Source organism: Arvicola amphibius, chromosome 2 (genome assembly GCF_903992535.2).
Source record: "Arvicola amphibius chromosome 2, mArvAmp1.2, whole genome shotgun sequence".
Taxonomy (NCBI): Eukaryota; Metazoa; Chordata; class Mammalia; order Rodentia; family Cricetidae; genus Arvicola; species Arvicola amphibius.
Window position 1 is genome coordinate 35022979 of NC_052048.2, and position 20911 is coordinate 35043889.

General features: G+C 37.7%; 1 protein-coding gene across 10 annotated transcripts in view; it reads right to left on the minus strand.

The window, feature by feature from the left end:
• Positions 1-20911, minus strand: part of Setd5 (SET domain containing 5) — an 84284-nt gene that overhangs the window by 26110 nt on the left and 37263 nt on the right. For 3 of the 10 annotated variants that reach the window (XM_038320186.1, XM_038320188.1, XM_038320187.1), the window contains 15 exons: positions 20718-20910; positions 20342-20447; positions 19807-20015; positions 19410-19468; positions 18619-18797; positions 15049-15291; positions 14425-14573; positions 13916-14033; positions 13123-13232; positions 12383-12632; positions 11680-11763; positions 10389-10646; positions 8851-9171; positions 8235-8477; positions 2628-2757 (listed from right to left, as the gene is read on the minus strand). In XM_038320186.1, coding sequence (XP_038176114.1) covers positions 2628-2757; positions 8235-8477; positions 8851-9171; positions 10389-10646; positions 11680-11763; positions 12383-12632; positions 13123-13232; positions 13916-14033; positions 14425-14573; positions 15049-15291; positions 18619-18797; positions 19410-19468; positions 19807-20015; positions 20342-20447; positions 20718-20809 — 2551 coding nt within the window. In that variant the 5' untranslated portion in view covers positions 20810-20910. Of the gene's footprint in view, positions 1-2627; positions 2758-8234; positions 8478-8850; positions 9172-10388; positions 10647-11679; positions 11764-12382; positions 12633-13122; positions 13233-13915; positions 14034-14424; positions 14574-15048; positions 15292-17666; positions 17688-18618; positions 18798-19409; positions 19469-19576; positions 19703-19806; positions 20016-20110; positions 20248-20341; positions 20448-20717; position 20911 lie in introns of those variants that run through there. The other 7 variants (XM_038320192.1, XM_038320190.1, XM_038320191.1 and 4 more) reach the window with 7 other exon arrangements.

Consider the following 20911-nt stretch of genomic DNA (forward strand, 5'->3'; position numbering starts at 1 on the left):
ATCCAAGTACGACCATTCCCAGATTGTTTCTTAGCTTTGTTAACCTTGAGGCTGAAAAACCTGTCTTCATTAATTTTCTTAGTATTTAAGTCATATTTACTTCTAACCAAGGACTTTACTCAATTGTTATTAGTTCCAAACTTTTTGGTTACTATTAAGGTGTCCCTAGGGTCATATAAATGTTATTTACAAACAAACATATCTCTTCCCTGTGTCAATGGTAATACTTCTTTTTATACAATTTTAGTTTCTAGCATCCTCTGACTTTTCCTTTTGACAGCCTTACTATATATAGACCAGGTTGGCCTCAAAAACAAGATTTTCTCACCAGTCTTGATTATTGGGATACATATTAGGTGCTGTTGGGAGCAGTGAGACCCCAGATCTTGAATTTCTTGTAATCCCCTGATCTGAGTGCCTACAGCTGCTCTGAGCACGAGACCTTCAGGAGTTCTTGATGGCAGGGGAATGGTTTCTGGTGGGTTTGGCTGGGGCGTGGCTATCTCTATATAATCTGCCCCTGAACACAATAAAGGGGGCATTCTTGAGGAATTCAAGGATGACCTGTGTCTCTGTCTCGCTGTCTGTGTGTGTGTCTGTGTATTTTAACCTCCAGCCCTTTGCCCGAAGCTCGGTAACAGGGTTCAAGCGCACCAAATGCAGACACGGGGGTGTGGTGTGCGGCAAGGCGCAACCACACCAGAGGAATAATTTATTATTTTTAATCTAGTTAGTTCATACTAGACAAGAACAAGTATTCTGTGTAGCAATTTCTATTATGGGTCTGATATTAAACTAAGCACTTTATAAATAATACTACTGAGCTTATTAGCTTTAAAGCAGGGATTGCTATTCTTACTTTACAGATGACGATCAGAGACATTTAGGAACATCATACAGTTTAAGGATACAGAACTGGATTTCAAACGAAGATCTGTTTGATTTTTCCTACTGTATCATATATTTCCTCACTCTCTTCATCAACTTTCCTTAGTATTCTTGCAAACAAAGCTTTTTGAAACACAACAAGGTAACTCCTTATGACTCACACCACATTTAAATGATGACTACTGATGGGTTTCTTTATGTAACTCTTTTCTTCTGTTTATATTGATCCTTAAGGGCAAGGTGTGTTCTGAGATGTTTCTCATTGCTTGCTAGGATGTAGGTAGAAATGTAATAAAGGTTGGTGACTAACAGTGCTAATTCCATTCCACTGAGGACATGTGGTAACAAAGACAATTTCTAAGTATGTGAAAGCCAGGAAATGAACTGCTGTATAGTTATTGTTCTCTAAGATTAACTATCTATATACCTACACAACATACCCAACAGATAGAGGGAGTCACATTTTACATCCAATTCAGCTATTCTAACTACACTCTAAAAGCTGTCTAAAAGTTGACACAATTGAGGGAAATCTGCTTCAAAAATTATGTTTAATCAAACCTGAATCTGTCTCAGTAGATGAACTAGTAAAATTCTATTAAACTCCATAATAATCAGCAAGTCAACAAATAGTGGTTTAAGAAGAGCAATCCACAAACCCCCAAAACAATGTAAAGCAAAACTCTGAAAAATTATATTAGCAATAGCCTTAACTTGAGTTGTAGTAACTAATGTATTTTGTAATCTGTGTTTTCTGTTGAGATAGGGTCTTGCTAGGTACCCCAGGCTGGTCTTGAACTTGCAGCAATCATCTTATCTTACTTCCTCCACTTTACTGTTTATGGTATGTCTGGATTAAATAATATTCAGAAAACTGATTTAGAGGTAAGCTTATGGAAATCACAGAAAATGATTTTATTTATTTCTTTGAGTCAGAATTGAAACAAGGGCACTACAAAAGCTAAAAGTACATGTTCTACCACTGAGCGACAACCTCCCATCCCAAGGACATACTAATTATGCTGATACTGCAGAATTTCGGCAAAAAGGAGAAAAAAACTAGGCAACATGTGAAGACAAAGATGGTGGTACATATCTGAATTTGAGCACTGGGGAGGATGAATTTGACACCAGCCTAGATTAAACAGAGAAACCTTGTGCAGTAAATACAGAAACAAAAAGGTATCATAAGTCAATGTACCAATGTTATCTGTCAGAGGTCTGCAATAAAACATGGTGAAAGACAATGGATCAGAAGATTTAAAGCCAAGTCATCTCAGGAATTTAATTATGTCTTAGGGGCAAATCTTTGGGGAAAAAAACAACAACAATGATTCCTCATAATCTCATTATTTCCAGCCCCGTTTGCCAGATTCCACCCAACAAGCCACTTTACATTTTCGTTTTCTTCCTGAACATTAGCATTCCACCACTTTCTACTGCCTCCCCTTATAAAATACAAATAAAGATTTCCTAAACTTACTACTTTAAACGTATCTAACCTTTTTTATAACCATTTCTGCTGTTATCTGTATACTGTCTAGTTCCTTCTTTGTCGTCCTGGGAAAACTGATCCCTGACTCGAGATCTTTCTCTTCCTCTGTAAAGACAGATGTAAAGTAACTATTTAGAGAACACACTATTCCTTTTTATATCAGAGTACCAACACTGAAATTTTTACTGTGAACCTCACATGGTAACTGTTTCATGTCAAATTGATAAAAAGATCAGATACATACCTGCATTGTCTTTACAGATACTAGAAGAATTACTATTCTCATTACTTTGGTATAGTTGCTGTGTTCTTGACTCTTGGGGCACAGATGATGTCTGAGTCATCCCTTCTTCCAAGGCTTGCTTTATCCAGCGCTAAAATGGGGAAAAAAAAAACAGAGAATCTTAAAGAAACGTTTAAAGCTATGTAGGACATCTGTTTCAGTGCACTAACCAGATCACTACACACCAACTGGTGAGAAATGCAACAAAAATACATTCACACAGCTTCATTGTCAAGTGATTTTGGACAGGTTCTTGGGTGTGCAACCAAGGCTGGCTTTAGCTGTCCTTTCCTTTTTCTTTAATGAAGATTATTTTTGAAATGTCTCATGCAGCCTAGGCTAGCCTCAAACATGCTGTGCAGCTAAAGATGACCTTGAATTTTTGATTTTCTACCCCACTTTCCAAGCTATAATTAATCGCTTCTACCAATATACAAAGTTTATGTGGCGCTAGGGACTGAGCCAAGGGAGGCAGTTTACCTACCAAATTATATTCCCAGTCCTCACAGTCAAGTCAGTTTTTTTCTACTAGGTAAAAATGAAACAATCTGAATTATAAAATGGTATCCTATCAATCAATAAAAAATGGTAACCACTCAACTTTGCACAGTTTAGGATAGCATTACTGTTTAAATATAGGCTGACACTTTTCAAGGTTTATAAAGAACCCTCCTATTACTTTTATTTAGTAGATAATATGCAATCTGAATGTATGAGAAAAAACAACGTCAGAAGAAAACTTGCAAAAATTATAAGGTAACACTATAAGGAATTTTACTTTGTTTTTCCTATTTTTTCTTTTCTTTCTTCCTTTTTTTTTGTTATTGTTTTTTCGAGACATGGTTTCTTTGTAGCTAGCTCTTGTAGACCAAGCTGGCCTTGAACTCAGAGATCTACCTGCCTCTGCCTTGCAGAGTCAGGCAGATTAAAGGCTTACACCAGGCTTGTAATTTTGTTTTCTTAAGATAAACAGTTCTAAGTTGCTCACCATTCTACCCTGACAGCAGACAGATCCAATTACAATAAATACCAATTTTAGCCAGACTGTCTCCAAATAGAAAAGGGGAACTATTATAATGTCACATCTTTAGAGAACATATACCACCCCGTAAGTAAATAGTCTCTTCAACAGAGTAGTTCTAAATTTGTGGTTGCTCAATTCTTAGAACCTGAGACAATCCAGTGAAATTTTACTATCAAAGAAACCTCTATCATGCAAATATCTTTGTTGTCTATCAAACCCAAGGAAAAAAGTAAACAGAGATAAATGAGTATATTTTAAAAAAAAAGATATCCAGAGTCACTTGAATGACATTAACATTCTAGGACATGACAAAATGTTTAAAAGCCAAGAATGAGAGTGACATGCTCTCTCATACAGATTCCCAACACACAGGTTATCAGAAGCACAGTTCCTTAGAATGTAGAGGAGACCTCTGAGGTCATCTTAGTCTAAAACTCTTTTTCATAGATGGATGAAAACTAGCCTGGGAGTACAAGTGAAAAAATCCTTCATTATGAATATACAAGTTTTTATTTGTATTATATAAAAGTTATTAAGCTATTACAAATTTATTTTTCCATACAAAGCGGATGACAAACAACTCAAATTTGAAGATCCCTATCCTCCCGAAATAATTGAAGAATTTAAAAAAGTTATTAAAAAATTTTCAGTGAGCCGGGCGGTGGTGGCGCACGCCTTTAATCCCAGCACTCGGGAGGCAGAGGCAGGCGGATCTCTGTGAGTTCGAGACCAGCCTGGTCTACAAGAGCTAGTTCCAGGACAGGCTCCAAAGCCACAGAGAAACCCTGTCTCGAAAAACCAAAAAAAAAAAAAAATATTTAAAATTTCCAGTGTTTGGAAGCCACTGAAGAGTTTACATTCTAGATCTTATGACTACAAAAAAGGGAACATAAAACTAGATGGGACACGGAGAAGTAAGATGCTGTTAGGCTTGCCTCTAAGGCTAAACACAATTATTGCCTTCATAAAAAAAGAAACATAACCATTACTTTGTACAAACAAACAATAACAACAAAAGGTGTGTGTGTGGGGAAGGGGTCAACCAAGGTTGAGGATGGTCACAGAGTCTTGGATAATATGAGGTTCAGTTAAATTAATTTTCTATCTGTTGCCAATGGAGATTCTATAGATCTCAAAATTAAACCAAGTTAGGTGTTATGGTTCATGCCTTTAAACCCGGCATTCAAGAGGCAGAGCGAGGCAGAGCCAGGCAGATCTCCGTGAGTTTGAGCAAGGTTAGCCTGTTCTATTCAGAATTCCAGGACAGCATTATTTTGAGATTATCTTTTAAAGTAAACAAATAAAAAAAATTTGGAGCATATCAAGATAAACAGACCTCAGAGAAGGCTGATGAGAAGGATTAGTGAGTAAAAATATTTGTTGCTAAATACCTGACAACCTGAATTTAATATAAAGGTAAGAGTTATCCTCTGACTTCCAATGATAACTACCTGCCCACACACATAGTAATAAAACACAAAAGCAAGAGCTCAAACAAATGGATTTTCTACTGAATATAAGTCAGTTATAAACACATATTGGTTTGTTTGCTTGGGTCTCTGTTTACTGGAAAAACAAGAACAAAAAAATTACAATCCCATATTGCAATTACCAAGAAGGTATTTCAATAGTTAGTCTACATTACTTATATCTTTATATTAATCTCTACTAAATTATCATCAACCTTCCTTAAAACAAAGAAACCCAAAATCAAACAGATTAACTTTATTTTCTATGTAAGTGTTTTGCCTGAATGTACATGTGCATGTATATGACTGTATGCAGGTCAGAAGAGTGCATCAAATCTCCCGGAACCAGAGTTACAGGCAGCTGTGAACCACCATGTGAGAGCTAGGATTTGAACCCAAGTTTTCTGCAAGTGCAACAAGTGCTCTTGATTGCTGAGCCATCTCTCCAAAGCCCCTCATCAACTCTTCTTAATAGTTTTTACTGCCTGGCTCGATGAAAATGCTTTACACTACACCTACATCTTGATTGTCTTTTTTAAAAAGGTGTTTTTCTTAGTATATATGAACTATATATAGCAATGGGTCTCATGAGTTTGCCATATACGTCCATAATGAATTTTGAACATGCCCTTACCATTCATTCTTTTTTTTTTTTTTGGTTTTTCGAGACAGGGTTTCCCTGTAGTTAAAATTAGAGCCATCACATCCATCCATCCATCCATCCATCCATCCATCCATCCATCTGTCTGTCTGCCTATTATGTTTACAATATTCTGTCTGTGTGTATGTCTGCAGGTCAGAAGAGGGCACCAGACCTCATTACAGATGGTTGTGAGCCACCATGTGGTTGCTGGGAATTGAACTCAGGACCTTTGGGAGAGCAAGCAGTGCTCTTAGTGGCTGAGCCATCTCTCCAGCCCCCATTCTTTCTTTTTCTCCTCCCTCTCTTGCTAATCTTTTTTTGTAATCTTTTTTTTTTTTTGATTACTTTCTTTTTTATTTACTTTTAAACTTACTAAGAAGAGTTTCAAATTAAGGCTTATTTACAGAATCACCTTGCCTAGTACCACTAAAGAAAATACACCCCTGGCCATTAACAGAGTATGCATCCTTAGGGAGAGATAGGGTCTTTCTTTTCTAGTTTTTAATACATGTCAAAAAAGCTGTTAGGATTCTGCTGTTCCTTAGGAGAAAAAAAAAGTTAAGCAGGGTGGTGGCAGCACATGGTTTTCATCTCAGGAGGCAGAGGCAGGCAGATCTTTCCAGGTTCGAGGTCAGCCTGGACTACAGAACACATTCCAGGACACAGAGAAACCCTGTCTTAAAAACTAAAAAGCTAAAAATTAAAACAAAACCCCAACATTATAATTGTGTATATGGGTCTACGTAGATGTTAGAGAACAATGCTGTGGAATAGTTTTCTCCCTCTACTTTTACCTCGGTTCTGGGGATGGAATCCATGTTAACAGGTGACAAATGTTTCTCCACTTAACCATCACATGAGCTTCCTGCTATTACTCTTAATGAAGAATTGAGCAATGTAGGCAGACTGGGTCTCAGTTTTGCCATTCTATATGTAGGAGTTCTACCACTAACTATAGCCAGTAAATCATGTTTTATTTTTTGTTGTTGGTTTTCTTAATACAAGATTTTGCTATGTAGCAGGGGCTAGCAATATAACAATCTTACGTCAGTCTTCTAAATGATGGAACAGCAGGCATGCACTACCATAACAACAACCATTGGTTTGTACAGCAATGTTGTTGATAGTATCTTCAAGATCCAAGACAAGTCAGTTGATCTGAGTGACTTGGTATAAGCAAATTCCGTAGAGACTCAACTCACCTTCATTACCTAGACAAAACTCCTATAGTAAACAGCATTTTGAAAACTATTGCTATTTATGACACCAAGTTACCTATGTTATTGCATCATGCAAAATCCCTTTGACAAGGATCTTGTGGTCAAATATCTCAGAATTTCTTCTACATGGAAATTTCTGACACAATACAAATGCATGCGTTACTCAGGTAGGTATGTCAATTAAAGCTGCAGTGTGCTACTGATTTAGCAGCACTGCCCTTTCTTTATGTAGATGCCTGCAGCAGTCCTCCCTTCCACATCCTATGCCATTTTGGCTGATCCTTCATTTTCCCAACTCCCAAGATACAACTTATGTTCTTGGGGAAAAAGAAAATTAAGTTTGGAGGAACTAGGGAAGACCTGCCTGGAGTTGGAGACTTCATCACATCAAATAAGCTACATGCAGCATCCTCATGAATGTGGTGCCAGTGGAGGAGGGCAATACAGACAGTGAGGGAGGCAGCCTGAATCCAGATCTGAGGATTAGAGAAAAGGGTATTCCAGGGAACAGAACTCTACCTATAGAAAGACCTAATGAAGTATGCCCCATGATTCTGAAAAGCATTATAAGTTTGAAGAACAATCTATTTCCAAAACAACTACCGAACACTGCTGCTACTAGACCCAACTAGAGAGTCACAGAAAGGCAGACAGTCTTTTACAGCATGTTCCATATCTCTAGGGAACAAGAAGTCTAACCCACTGTTATCTGATCAAGTAACAGGAATTATGTCAATTATGAGATGATTTTTTTTCTCTAAACACCTTCAAGAAGTAATAGTGATTGATTACTTAGCTACAATCATAATCGTGTCCATTTTTATGGCTACATCAATGCTTTAAATATTTGGGGCCCAATATCACACAATAATCACAAATGGCCATGTTAACCAGTACCACAAAACCATTTACAAAATACATCCCTTCTATCAATTGCCTTCTGCTCTCACTCACTAACATGTAAAGATTCCCGGTAAGGTAATACCGAATAGTCACAAATTAGAGCACCAAAATGCAGCACACATTCCATCTTGGTCATTGTGGCTCCTGATGTGTTAATGTTCATTTTTAATAACTAAGAAAATATAAACTGATAGTTATCTTGAGACTCATCAGCAGCTAGTTATGTAAAATATACAACTATATGCATCATCTAGTATTATAACACATTTTCATCCACAGGAAGGTAAGCATACACATGCACACACATACCTTCTTACAGGAGCTGAATGTGCCATCAGGCAGAAGGGGCCTTCGACGCCTCTCGGGCATAAAGGGTGAGCCAAAGCGAATGTAGTGTTTGGGGGTGGTACAAATTAACGGGGAATGAATAAGACCCGGTAGCATGTTGAGGGTTGTTGCCAACACAGTTGGGTCAGTGGTGATACGTAAAGGACACTCAACAGGACATTCTTGCTTCTCTGCTTTGTCATTCAACCATTCTGTAACTAGATACTAAGGTTAAAAAAACAAACAAATCATTAACACTAGATAAGTAACAGCCATAAGGAGCAGTAGTGTAGTTCACAAAGACAAACCTCATCTAAAAGCTAAAACAGAAGCAACAACCATCGTGAGGATGTGTGGTTTCTTTACCCTCTCTGTGCTCATAAAGAAAGAACACCTTCAGTTACCAGTATTTAAGCTCTGTCTATAAAATCAAGCGAACAAAAAGTAAGTAGGATGGTTTCAGCTTTTAGCATAAATGATTTTTATCTAGAATGTTCAATCTATAATTCTAAGATTATTTCTTTTCTGGGGACTTACTATAAACACTCTTATTTTACTAAGACACTCTTTGTCTGACCCGATTTATACTGTCACTTACCTTTTTGGTTTTAGGGTATTTAGATGCAGCACGGATGACATGCGATCCAGTAGCTGATACCACAGTTGGTTCAGACCCCGTTAACTGTCTGTTCTCTCCTGAACTGTCTGTGTTTCCAGCTTCAGGAGCAGTTACTAAGCTGTTACTTCCTCCTTCATCCAAGGCAGCTTGTGAAAGCTCTGCCTGCTGTGCACTGGCCTGCTTCTGGCGTTTTAGTCTTTGGGCTGAACTGGTCCGGTACCGAGAAATTCGACTCTTAGGTCGGGGTCTAGAAGGCTTAGCTGGAGGTGGTTTGGGGATTGGTTTTTCTGCAGCTACATCCTGTAACAACATGAGAGACAAATTTTACTAGAAATTTCTCTTCTCTTTCGCAGAAAGAATCTTGCAGGTTGGCCTCTAGCTTACAATCCTCTTGCCTTAGATTCCCAAGTGCTGGGATTAGACACCCCTTAACCAGCATCAGAAATTTCATACCTGTTTCTCAGTTAGTCTATTTAAAGCATTCTAAATGATAATGTTGAAAAAGAATTTATTGTTATTTTAAATGTAATCTTTAGGGCTGGAAAGACAAAAATCAGCAATATCAGTACTTGGTGCTCTTGCAGCAAAGACCTGTTTCAGTTCCTAGCACTCACATAGTAGTTCACAACCTCTTCTAACTCCAGTTTTAGAATGCTACCTTCTGACTTCTGTGGGCTCCAGGCACAGACATGTGTATATAGATACACACATGTAATCATTCACACATAAAAATAAAAAAATCTGAATTGGGTATGGGTGTTACATATCTTTAACCTCAGCACTAAGGAGGCAGAGGCAGGCAGAACTCTGAGTTCAAAGTGAGTGCAATCTACAAAGCAAGTTTCATGCCAGCCAGGGCTATACAGTGAGAACTCGTCTCAAAGCAAAAATATTTTTAAAATGTAATCTTTACATGCAAAATTTTATCAATTAATATCACCTAAATAGACTGCAGATGAACATCTGGTTTAGTTAATTCTAATTCTAATAAACAAATAGAAAATTAAAAAAGATCAGAAGTCAGTTAAAGGTAGTTACCTAATATAAAGGCTCTTAGCAGGAAAGTAAATTCTTGTATTTTTCCACACCCAAGTTTTATGTTAAGCCTTACTGTTGCTAGGTCAGGGAAAAAACAGACAGGCTTATCATGAGAAGACCCTGAAGGGCCAGGCACGTTAACTGGGCCATTTAGACTGTCCAAGAGAGAAACCAACCCAACAATTTGTTTTCTTCCCTTGGGGATGGAGACAAAGCTAGGTGAGGTCTTCTGCATGTTCAGCACACATTCTCATACTAAGATACACCAAACCCAATCCCCAAACCAAATGATCCTTGAACTCACCAACCTGCTTATCTGGGAGACTGTTTAGAGATGAGGCCTTTTGTTATTCAAATTTTGACTTCACTTGCACCCCACAAATCAGCTGCTTTGATCAAAATGGCTTTACTTATTCTAATACAGAGCCAAGTTGAAAATACTAATTTTTACACAGACTGTTAAGAGTTTTCTCTCTTACCCCAGTGTGGGAAGACCTCCTTGTATTCACACCAGTGCTCTGTGGGGTGCTTGGGATGGCAATATTTGAAACAGGGTTGCTAACTTCAGACTCAGGAGCTATAGTTTTTGTCTCTTCTCCAACGGCTGTCTCTGAACTGCTGGTAGTAATCTCTATGTCTGAGCTGCTCTGTTCTACAGGCTGATCCCGCCGTTTCTTTCTTTTTTCTAAATTTTCAAAAGCATGCATGATGGCTTCAACCTTCCTATCTTCCCGAGTCTGAAAAAGAAGGAAGGTTCAACCAGAAGCAGGTACAGGTGTTTTATAAGTAACTATTAGTGGACTTTATAACAACTTATTCAAGAAAGCATATGCACTTTTGAACTATAAGACAAAATTTTAAAATTTTGTTTAATATAGGAAACAATTATAAAACAAAGCAAATTCAAAAGCTAAAAATTTTAAAACCAGCTGAGCTACCTTGACAGGTTTTAGTACATAAATCAACCACAAGCAATACCTATCCTATTTTCTGAGCTCAAAAACAAAGCAATTTGTCATTAAGCTTTTTCTAACCACAAATAAACACAATTAACAAACTTCTTCAATTCATTTGACAGAGAAAGTATTATGGCTTAGATATGAAATGTGCCCCAAAGGCTTGGAACAAGTGGTAATTACTACTGTGAGGTTGTGGAAACCCCAGGACTGGAATCTACTTGGATGAAGCAAGCCACTAGAGGTGTGCCTTGGAAGGGTATATTCTGTCTTTGGCCCCCTTACACTTTCCTTCTCTCTGCTCTGGTAGTAATGAGGTAAGTAATTTTTTATTGCAATGGTCTCCTGCTGTCCTATTTCTGCTTGTTACCAAATCAATGAATCCAGAAGACCTGAACTGAAACTTGTGAGACTTAAGCCCAAGTAGACAGGGCCTCCTTCATGTTGTTTTTCTTAAACATTTCTGTCATGGAAATAGAGGGCTAACAGAGGTGATTTTTCCCCTATCCTCCCAATAATTTGGGACCGAACTCAAGACCCTGTGCATATTGTGCAACTTTACTATCACTAGCTCTACTTGATTTTGATTTTTAAATGTAAAACTCAAAACAAAGCAAGAAAACTAATCCAACAAACTCTGGTCTTTGCCGCCAAGTTTTACGGAAATCCAATTGTTAGAAGGAAATATCTTAAAACCACTATCAGATAGTTACCATAAACTACTGAGGATGTGCCTACATATAGAAAGATGAAAACTATAATGATATCTACTTTACGGTAAACTCCTAGAGTTAGGAGAAACACAGAGACTTACCCTCCTGCTATGAGCTGGGTTCTCCTGGTCATCTGTAGGCTCATCTTTTTCTTCTTCAAGTTTTTCTTCTGGATTGTCAGCTTCCTTTAACACAGAAGCTTTATTAGATCATACTCAAGCTCCAGGCAACATCAACCTGCTTTATTCTGGCATCATTACTTCTCTTTCTATGCTCTAAGCTAGGAACTGAGCCCAGTTCCTTATACATAATAAGTAGAAGGGCTATGAGTCAAAAGATGCTTTATTTCTGTTTAGTTTTTGAGAAAGGGACTTATTACACAGCCTAAGCTGACCTCAAATTCAAGATCACCCGGCCTCAGCCTTACAAATGCTGGGACTCTGTGTGTGTATCACCATACCAGGCCTTGAAAGGATAGTTCTTGATAATATTATTATTACTATTACTTTTACTAGTGTCTTTTCTTTCGTTCTGGGACACATCTCATGTTTTGTTTCTCAAGACAGGGTTTTTTGAGTAACAGCCCTCACTGCTGGAGCCTCTTCCTCCTGAGGGCTGGTATTAAGGGCAAGCATTACCATGCCTCAGAGTTGTCTCATGGTTCTTAATATTATAAAGTGAAAAGAAAACTCAAGTAAGTATATTCATGCTGATGTGAATAACATTAAATGTTTTAGTACAATGTCTCTGAAACAATACATGGCAACCTGAGTTCAGACATCCTGACTTGGCCAGGGAGATTACCTCATGCTCACTGGAAACAGTTACTTTTTCTGGAACTTCTTGTGGTTGTGGGTTATGATTCTCTTCTGGAGTCTCATTTTGCTGCTCCATTTCCAGCTCTTTCCGCCGTGCTTTTCTACGTCTGGTCTCCGCTCCAATAATGGGAAAGCTAGGAGGAGGTGGGAGTGGCAATTCTGCAGCATTGGGATTTCTTTTTTGTATAGGGCAATTCCGGTTTCCTTTGTGACACGCACAATCCACTTTGTAATTACTGTGCCAAAGAAACAACCAAAAGTGTCTTCAATATTCTTGAAAAGAGAACATTATGGCATATTATCTTTACATTTACTTTGTTAAAACATTAGTGTAGAAATTTCTTGTTATCTTTGAATAACATAGAATAGATATACTTTCAGTAAATATTCTGTTTCTCTGTGTATCTCTTGTAGTCTATGTATAGAAGTGGAAAGAAAGCAAACCTCCACCAAATCGGCCTACAGCTTCATTTTTGAGACAAGGTCTGGCTGGCATGGAACTCTCTATGTAGACCAGGGTGACCTGGAACTCATAAAGATCCACTTACTTCTGCCACTCATGTGCTGGGATTACATAAATTCTAGGCAGAAAATACATTACTCATGAAAAGAATAGGAGGAGCAAAAAAAGGTGGGGAGTGTGTGAAAAATTGAAAACAGACTTCTTGAGTTAAAAATCTTAACACCATCATTTCTTGAGGCTGGTAAAAGTTTCTGATGTCTTACCAGTTACTATATTCATAATCAAAAGCAATAGTGACTTCAGCATCCTTGGTGATAGCAGAGACAGCATAGATACACAGGTGAATCATCCCATCTGCAATCATGTGTCTCACCTGTGTGAACAAGGTATCATTAAGTTTGCCTTTAAGACCAACTTTTCCATAAATGGGAAAAGTTTGAGCCAAATAATTTCTGCCCATTTTGAGTACTCTACTATTTTATTTAATGCTATTATTTCATTTGAAATTATTATATAGTAACAATCAATCTATTAGACTTCAAAAGAAAAAGCCAACAATGTTAGAAATCAGGGTAAAATTGTTTTCTATCTTAAAGATCATTTGCATTCTGTTGGAGAATTACAATTCCTTAGCCTGCTGTTAATCTTACTGCACTTAGTGTGAATGCATCAAATAATAAATTTTAGAAATGTCTAGAAATTCTCAACACTGTTTTTCATAATCTAGAAAAGTGAAGACAAATGGCTTAGCTGGGACTAATGACCACTACCACCACATGGACTTTTTATTTTTTTCCAGTACTACTTATAAACTTCTTATCCACTTTGTCTTAATTCTTAGCAAATACAAACTTGCCTCTTATTTCTGTCCTCTCTAAAGCAATGTCCTTATCCCATTTCCATATGGCACTACACTTTTATTTATTCACCACTGCATTTAAAGATCATATAACTAATAGCTACAGACCTTTATCTGGGTGAAGTTTTCAGACTGTTTCTTCAGTAAACGTGTCCTTTGTGGTTCCACTGAAAGGGATGTTGCTAAAGATTGCTTACCTCTGCATTTGGTGTACATGATCTCCTGATGAACCGAGCATCATTACCGAAAGTACGAGCATCCACACACATCTCTACACCATTGAATTTTGAGTAGAAGAGCACAAAGGGATATGGTCTAGGGATACAATTAAAATTCCTGTAATTCTCAACACAAATAAAAGGCCACCCCATGACTATAAATGTGAATCATATGCTGACATAAGAAGGAATAGTCATTTGCAATGCCTAAGCTTGAAAACACCACAAACTTGTCTGCTTTTCATTTAAGAATAAACACAAAGCAAAGAATGCTGCGCTTGGAAAGGAGTCATCACCACTTCACACACTGAACATTTTGCAGATTTATTTGCCCTTTCAAAAGTACCAAAGACAGACAGGCATGGGCTTATTTGAATCATTAGCTTTTCCTCAGAAGCAGCCCATCAAGTAAGATGATTTTCATAGCAATACTGAATGGTCAGCCAGAACCATGCAAGCCCTTAGTGCTCAATGAATGACGTTCTTACTTTTTGAAGAAATGCCCATTGACCTCAAACTGTTGTCGTAACATGACTTTCCCACGATATTCTATTATAAGAGTGTCCAAAGCCAAATCTCTTGCAGCTCTCAGGATTTTCCGGTGCTTTTGAACACGAGTGACTCTCCCCAGCTGTAACTGAATAAAAACAGAACATTAACATTTAAAAATAGCAACAGCAATGTGGTCAGCATTTACAATGTTTTCTAACTATTGAAAAGGCACCAACATTTTCAGGTTTTATCTGTGTGTTATAGCTTGGAGATCAGAAAATTTTAATTTTGACATAGATCAATTTCTCCAGGAAACATGTTCCAACTGGTGATTCTAGAAAATGCAAACTTACAATGGCAGTAGAGATGCATCTACTTAGATTAGCTTCCTATAAATCTTTTGTAATTCCAACCTAGGCTGCATAAGAAACTTCCGCCGCCATTTGTTCATGTACCTAGACAGTTTAGTTACTGCAATCTGATTTTGGACAAAGATGATCAGCAGGTAAGTAGTTCATTTGTTATTCTGTAAGGAGCTATAATTCTAACCCATTCTTGTTCTTTGGGTATTAAAAAAAAAAATCTCGATCTTTAAGTGTCTTTAATGCTTTAGTTCTTACCTGCATTTGTGAACCAATTACTGTATTATTACAGGCCAGTTCAGTCTTATTAATAGTGTCTAAAATAGCAGGTTTGCCAACAAATTCCTTGTTAGAATGTAGATGTTGCTCGAGGGCATTCTGTACATCTGCACTGTACTGATTAGTGAAAGCTTCTTCATACTGATCAGTCCATAGTCTTATCCGATTTTCCCAGCCCTCAGTGGTATTTTCATCTAAATTCTGTGCTTCAGAGGGAGAATTCTGTAGAAAACAAAGATCAAGTGAATTAGTTAGAAACCATTCATAAATATGGGGGGGGGGATAAGCAAGGTACTTGTTTTCAATTGGCAATTGGTGTGGTATAAGAGCAATGGAATAAGAATTAGGAGATTTGGCTTCTGTTACTAATGAACTATGAGTTCTTGAACAACTTCAAGTGAGAAAACTTATCTGCCCATTTATAAAGTGAGAATTTAATCTAGTCAGTATTTTCATCCATTACTGGCTTCATGATCATTTTAAGTCATAAAAATAATTTTTTTAAATCAAGATTTATGTCAAATTCCTAAAAAAATTCAAAAAAGCAAAAAGGATCTTAGGTTGTTTTAGTGTATAAAATTTCAAAATGGATTAATATTTACTTGTGTTAGAATAGCACTATAAATGGTTTGTCTTTGTTTTAAGAGAATGGTTGGCTGGAGATATGGCTCAGTGGTTAAGAGCACTGACTGCTCTTCCAGAGGACCAGGGTTCAATTCCCAGCACCCACATGGCAGCTTACAACTGTCTGAAGATCCAGCTGCAGGGGATCTGACACATTCACACCAATGCACATAAAATAAAGTTAAATAAACCATAAAAATATTTTTTAAAAAAGAGAATGGTTGTTTTTATACCACCTATTAATTTCATTAGCAATACTAGTTCATAATCTTACTCACCCACAAGAAAAATTACTATTTGGGAACATTACCAAATGTACTTTGAATAATGTATTGTCATTCTATGTAATCTACCAAAATTATTTATTAAAATGTGTTGAAGAAACTAATGTGCATGTGCTACAGTACTACAGTGGAGGCAAGAGGACAGCTTGCAGGAGTTAAATCTCTCCTGTCACGCTTTGCAGAAAGTGGCTTTACCTGCTTAGTCACCTTGCTGTCCCAAAACTACTGGCTAAGAGTTGTGTCTACTACGAAAGCTCTTGACTTTTGAGTTCAAATGCTGTTTTCTTCTATCCATTCTTCTAAGTAATAGCTGGATATTTAGTAAAATTCTCATTAATTGTGAGAACAAAATTTAATAACCCAACTTAAAATAATTAAAGTAAAACCATTTTTTTCTATTCAGAGTTAAACATATACCTATGAGAGTGAGCTGAAACTAAAGAAAGTGACAGTTTATGTGAGCTTTTCTGAGAGCAACAGATGGCTTTCTAAGGTTTTGAAAACTCTGGAGTTAGTTCCAGTAATTAGTTGATAATAGAAAAAAGGATTTACAGTTGAGGTCTATAGTTAGTCCCCAAATTCTATGTAGGATCCTTCTTAGTAAATGAAACAAAATGAAATGACCCGTTAAAATAAATTTAGTTACTCGCAGAGATCTGTCCCATTAAAAAATAATAATTATAAAGATTTTACAAAATACAGCTCAGGCCTCTGAAACTCTGTGGTTGTGAAAGTTGTCTCCTATTCAAGAGGCTAGACCTCCAAATGTCAGGTAAAATGTCACTTGATATCACTGATAACATCAAATGGTGCTCCAAATAAATACAAAGTAATCCCAATAAGTTTATCCTAACTTAGTCACTGTTTATATAATGGCTAATTTAAGACATTAGGAATATGAATACTTAAAAGAGCCAAACTACAACTTAAAATTCAAACTAAAGATCTTGAATCCTAAATTTTTGGGAGGTATGAAAGCTTTTAAGTGGACAGGGAAAAAGATAGAAGAAAGTACAAGCAATTTTCCTCCTTCCTGTTAACTTTGATAAAACCACCAGTACAACAACAAACAACACCACCAGCCAATACCTAAAAAGGACATTACTTCTCCATTTTTCAATAGCTCCCCCCCTCTCTCACACACAAAGTCACAGAAGCCCAACTATTTGATAACTAGTATCATATAAATCTCCACCAAACAGATATGCCAAAAAAAGTGGTATTTCAACAAGACTAACTCATATTAACAACAACAATTTCCTGCGAAGGCGTTAGCCTTCCAAATGGTGATTCAGAGCCTACATATTGTCTGGGAGCATTTAAAAGAGAGCCTGGGTCATCAGCAGAAAAACCGCACTCCTGAAGTTGAATCCAATGACAGAAATAGTACATACTAGTCTTGTCAAGTTGGAAGTGTAGGCCTCATAACAAGCCTTATTTATTTAAAAAAAAAATGTAATGTAACTTACCCACTACCACAAAGCCAGCTAATGAAACAAAAATGTAAAAGTATTTCATAAAATAGCCCAGAAAATCCACTTTGGAGAAAAACTCTATGAAAACTGACTGGCAATAATTACAAATTCATGAAAAGCAGACTACAAGATTCTCAGATCAATGTCAGAAAAGAAACCTACCAAAATGAAAGATCAAATATAAAACACATCTTCAGGGAAGGTTACCCCTTACCTTCATCCGCAAGGACTTCCGGGATCCCTCTTGAAATGCCTATCCCAGAGGAAAACAAGTAGAACAAAACAAAACTTGGCACCAAGAATGACAATGAGACTAAAACTAAGACACTAACTAGTACTCTAAGCTGTCCTGTTTACTCTGTAACCAATACAATGAATGCTACACTGCAAACTATGATCAAGAAAAGGGACAGTTCAAAGGCTAATGAACACAGATATGAATTCCAATACTTTGGTGGAACTAGACAACTAAGAGATAAGAGCATGCACCACTTAAATACTAAACAGACCCCTGACACCAAGCAGGAATTACAATCCTTAAATTGTAGATTACTAGTTTTGAAATTAAGAAGGAAACAAAGACCAATCCCCTTTACAAAGGGTGGGCAAGTGACCTAGGAGCAACCAAGTTGCTGTGATGGAAAAGAAAGGAATAGAAAACACTAAAGATTTCTTCTGGAGACCTTTTATTTAAGAGTTTAAGAAAGTGACCAAGACACTAAGGAAACTTAGACCATTCAAGAGATGTTTTCTGCTTTTGGTGTTGTCTTGTCTAGCTACAAGGACAAACAATAAACCTAATGACATGAGGCCAGTCATATAACCAAGAAAAGAAGTTCAGATTGCTCTGGGGCAGAGAAGTAGGGAGATGTTGTAAGGAAAGTGGAAGCCTAGACTTGAGGTTACAACTCATGAGATTGTACCAGGTAGGGCTGGAATTCCATACCTGGGATGGTAGTTGGAGTAGAAGAAACTGAGCCTATGATGAGAAGAGATCTTGGTCTGTATCTACATAATATAGATCAGCTGATTTTTGAGGGGGGGAAAAAGTGGCCAAACACTGGCATCAAATTTCTCAAAAAAGAAAAAAAAAGAAGCATACTATTGCTCAAATATTTGAGCTATTTCAGACATACTTCTATTCAAGGTATTTTTATACTGCCTACCTTAATCTTCTTCGTCTTTGGTGCTGCACGACCCTTTTCTGGACTCTTTTTCCGCTTCTTGGGTTTGGTTCTTCTAACAGTTAAGGTGATGCTTGTAGGTGTGTGCTGTGTTGCTGTGTACAACACAGTGGAAGGAGAAAGCTCCTCATCCCAGCTTTCTGTTGCACTGCTATCCCCACCTGAAAAAAGATTTCACAGTTCAGGTACTAACATGTGCACATCTAGTGAGTCATTATTTCTACTGTAACTCTACATCTATACATCAACATACACCCCCATCTTTCTTCTGAAAATAAGATTTTTTTTGTTGCCTGCATTAATTATAAGATTTACTTTGTATTCCATCTATTTTCCACCTTCAAAGTAGTCTCTAGACTCTGTTATTCTTTAACTATAAATGAAAAACTTTAAGCCAGGTGGCACACCCTTTAATCCCAGCACTTGGGAGGCAGAGGCAGGCGGATCTTCATAAGTCTGAGGCCAGCTTGGTCTACATGAGTAGTTCCAGGAAAGGCTACAAAGCTACAGAGAAACCCTATCTTGAAAAACCAAAGCCAAAACCAAAAACCAAAAACCAAACTTCAAAAAAAAAAAAAAAAAAAAAAAAGGAATTTATTTATTTTTGGTGCCTACAAAGAATAATTAGACTGTTACAGGTCTATTATCTCTAGATAGAGCTATACAGTGGCTTTATGGGATTTATTTATGTGAAGATAGTTATAAACTATAAGAGAACATTTAAATTACAAACTATTTAGTCAAAATGTGGGTTTAACCCACCTTCTGCTCACCTGATATGTTGTCCTGCTTCCGCCGATGAAGTCTAATAACCTTCCCCCTGCTCATTCCCCTAAAGAGGGAAAATAAACTTAAAGTAGTCCTTCCAGCAGCATGCAGCACATCACATCATACACGGGAGAAGTGTCTCTGCATAAACTACCCCCTCCCTCCCACCTACCAAATGTTTCCAGGACATTAAATTTCATATCAAATTCAATAGCTTTAACATCAATCTCTCATTCCTTGTTGTCAGCAATTCTCACCTAGTGCAGAGAATTCGAGCCAAGGAGCACTAAGGAATCATCTACATTAACAAACACAAGAAAGAATACTTTGAGCTTTTCCCTACTGATAAGAAACCCTAATCCCAGCAACCCAGGTTTGAGTTTAAATGGAACAGGATCTTACCTGCACTTGTCACAGTTGAGAAGGAAGCCATCCTGAGAAAGACCACAAGGACACCAGGTAGGAACAGTCTCTCCTTCAGAGTTCGGGCTGTCTCCACAGCGTTCCTCTACGGGCGACGGCAGGCCATTCAGGTCAGAACGAGGGATGATCGTCTGGACAGGGGGAGAAGCAGGAGGTGTCGGAGGAGGAGGGGCTCCGTAATTATGATCCTGAAAATAAGATTTTTTAAATCAACAGTGTCCAAACACTGGCCCCTCTCTCCCCTAAAGTATGGTACATATGGAAAGAAAGAAGAAAGTAGTACCCTTTGTTTTTTGGCTTCAACCAGGAAAGTGATAAAACAAAATGCCAAGGTCAACTGGGACATAAAAACAAGAACAATGATGCAGGGCTAGACGTCCGCTGGAGGCAGGGAAGTGCAAAAGGGGCAACTTCGTCATGCTGCATATAAACATTTCAAGAAAGTCACAATGTATAAGAATGGATTACACTCCAGGAAGATCACTGCTCTGGAGAGAAACAAGTGCATACTCACAGCATAAGGCAGTCCTCGACACCCATGCCTCTGAGTGGTCCCATAATTATGAGTGGAATACACGCTCTTCTCATTAACTGCTGGACTAGCCTCCACAGATTCAGGGCTGCACAAAGGCGAAAAGCAACGCATGATAGCATAACACCTACTCTTCCCTTAAATTAAGTTTATCTCCCATCCTAACCCCTTCTCTTTCCACAACCACCAGCCACTAGAGTAAGAAAGAACTTTGTGAAAGTCTGTTTAACATAACTCAGCCTATAAATAATAGTGTTATTGAATGTGGATTTGAGTGTAACATGAAGCCAGTACAGGCAGATGTCTCAAGGCAGGCACCTGGGATACAAGGTGTCCCTAATGACAAACACAAACGTACCAGCAGAGCGGGGAGTTTCCCCTAGAGAAGCCACTCTGGGCTGGTTTAGACTCAGAACTATTCTTCTTAATTGGATCTCTTAATACTTCCATGAAACCTCACATGACATTTGCAGTGAGTGAGATGATGAAAGTGCCTTCTGCACTGCCCCAGGGACCAGGCCCTCTTCCATTCACTACCAAGACAGGATACCC